The sequence below is a fragment of the Penaeus vannamei genome, chromosome 8 (assembly GCF_042767895.1).
Source record: "Penaeus vannamei isolate JL-2024 chromosome 8, ASM4276789v1, whole genome shotgun sequence".
NCBI classification, from domain to species: domain Eukaryota; kingdom Metazoa; phylum Arthropoda; class Malacostraca; order Decapoda; family Penaeidae; genus Penaeus; species Penaeus vannamei.
In genome coordinates, this window is record NC_091556.1 from 46,051,738 (window position 1) to 46,054,237 (window position 2,500).

General features: G+C 42.3%; 1 protein-coding gene across 1 annotated transcript in view; it reads left to right on the top strand.

The window, feature by feature from the left end:
* Window positions 1-1,483: 1,483 nt before the first annotated feature.
* LOC138859085 (pro-resilin-like) overlaps window positions 1,484-2,500 on the top strand; it is a 1,275-nt gene continuing 258 nt past the window's right edge. The window contains exons 1-2 of the mRNA XM_070124742.1: window positions 1,484-1,540; window positions 1,692-2,500. The exon at window positions 1,692-2,500 is cut by the window's right edge and continues 258 nt beyond it. Coding sequence (XP_069980843.1) covers window positions 1,519-1,540; window positions 1,692-2,500 — 831 coding nt within the window. The 5' untranslated portion in view covers window positions 1,484-1,518. The remainder of the gene's footprint in view (window positions 1,541-1,691) is intronic.

Consider the following 2,500-nt stretch of genomic DNA (forward strand, 5'->3'; position numbering starts at 1 on the left):
CACTTTGTTGTATTCACGGGTGGCTAGTCTACCCGAGCAGCAAAGGCCCATGGAGTCCCACTGGGATCCATTTGGACCCATTTCTATTCCCTTTTATATCTGGACAGTATTGTCGAGGCTGCTAAACCTTTTAAATTCCTTTTATTTACTGATGGTAATCTCAAAATCTATCACAGTTCACTCCCACTTCATTTCAACAACGATGCTCAACTAGAACGTGTGAGTGAATGGCTTCATACAAAAAACTTACACTGTGTACATTAATTCCTCCGTCATATTCCAAACAAACAAAATCTGAGAATATTCAAAACAAAACCCAGAAACAAAATTACATGAAAAAAGAATCCAACTAAGCTTTGAAGCTTCACGTCAGCTTCATTTCTAAGAAAATCAATAAACAAGTTGGTATCATTCATCAGAACCGCGATTCGCTTTCAAATATGAACGGCCATATTTCTCACTAATTTACCTTGTTTTAAGTTATTAAAGCATATACATTCTGCTACCAAGAAAGTCGGAAAGTCTCTACATCATACAAAAAACTGCCTATTTGCGCCACATCCGGTCAGTGGAAAGGTGATCGCACGAATGATACATTTCGAAATTTGAAAATTTGAAAACTGGAACGCCCTCCCTGCGTACTTCGAAGAGAAAATCTCACTGCAGTTCTTCATAAAAACGTTTTTGTCGCAACATTTTTATCATAGTCATCTAACCATTTGTGTCTTGTAAAACGTTTTTTTTATTTTTTACACATTACTATGTGCAACATTCCAATATCTTTTAATGATTTATATATTTTTACTTCAATTAATTGAACTCGGAGATCTTTTCTGCTTTCTGAAGATTCGCGCAGTACAGTCATGTATTTTAATGTATATGAATATTATTTTTTTCTCTGTTATACTCTTTTTACTATATTAACGATATAACTGAATTTCAATCTTGTGGTATGTATGTATGTACATATTATGCTTGAACACACTCACAGATGTGTGCGCGTGTGTGCCTGCATATAGGTATGTATGTGTGTATGTGGGCATGTATATATGCATGTCTGTATGTATGCATGCATATGTATATATTATATACTGTATGTATATATATCATATGTATTTTATTCATAGATTACTTCTATAAATGTAAATATACATCCAAATATGTATATATATATATATATATATATATATATATATGTATACATTATATATATATATATATATATATATATATATATATATATATATATATATATATATATATATATATATATATAGAGAGAGAGAGAGAGAGAGAGAGAGAGAGAGAGAGAGAGAGATACGCAAATAAGTTTCTGCTAAATTCCTGAACATCATGCTCTTTCCGTAGCAGCGACCTCGTTTTTCACACCGACAGCTAAACCAAGTCAGAACGAAGGTCGGTGGGCGGAGTCTGAACCGCGCCTTCGAGTATAAAGGTCGGCCGCCAGGCGGTTCATCGTCACTCTCCCTCCTCCTCTCCCGCTTCGAAGCCCTCACCATGAAGTCCCTCATTCTCTGCGGTTCGTCATTATCTTTACCTTTTGTCTCCATATATTAATACAATAGCCGCGAAGAATATAGCTTTCCCTATACACTATTGAAGTTCTTGGAATATGTGGATTCCCAGCAATTATCACTGCTCTTCATATTAATGCTTTTATATATCTGCAGCAATCCTTGGCGTCGTTGTGGCCGACAGCCGCAACGGATTCAACGGAAATGGTAACGGTTACGGAGCACCTCCGCCTCCCAGCAACGGGTATGGGGCACCCACCAACGGATTCAACGGAAACGGTAACGGAAATGGTAATGGTAACGGGTATTCAGCACCCACCAACGGATTCAACGGAAACGGTAACGGAAATGGTAATGGTAACGGGTATTCAGCACCCACCAACGGATTCAATGGAAACGGAAACGGTTTCGGAGCCCCTGCCCCTCGCAACGGCTATGCGCCACCAAGCAACACCTATGGCACGCCCAACGGCGCCTACGGAGTAGACCCTGAGATCGCCGCTTTGGCCGAGAACATTCCAGGGGGCGGCGTCCCCGGCGAGGACTACCCCATCTTGGCTTCCGTGCCCGACACCGGATTCTCCTGCGATGACCAGGCGGTGCAAGGTTATTACGCCGACACTGCAGCTGAAGCCGGCTGCCAGGTGTTCCATATCTGCCAGGACCGCGCCCTCAGGCGCCAACAGGACTCCTTCCTGTGCCCCAACGGTACCATCTTCAACCAGCAGTACCTGGTATGTGACTGGTGGTTCAACGTGGACTGTTCTCAAGCTGAGAGCTTCTACTCCGTCAACGAGCTCATCGGAGTCGTTCCCGACGCCGGATACGCCTATGGACCCGCCACCAACGGTAACGGTAACGGTTATGGCTCCAACGGCAACGGAAGGAATGGAAACGGTAGGAACGGAAGCAATGGATACGGTTCCAACGGAAACGGAAAGAACGGAAACGGAGGCAGCAACGGC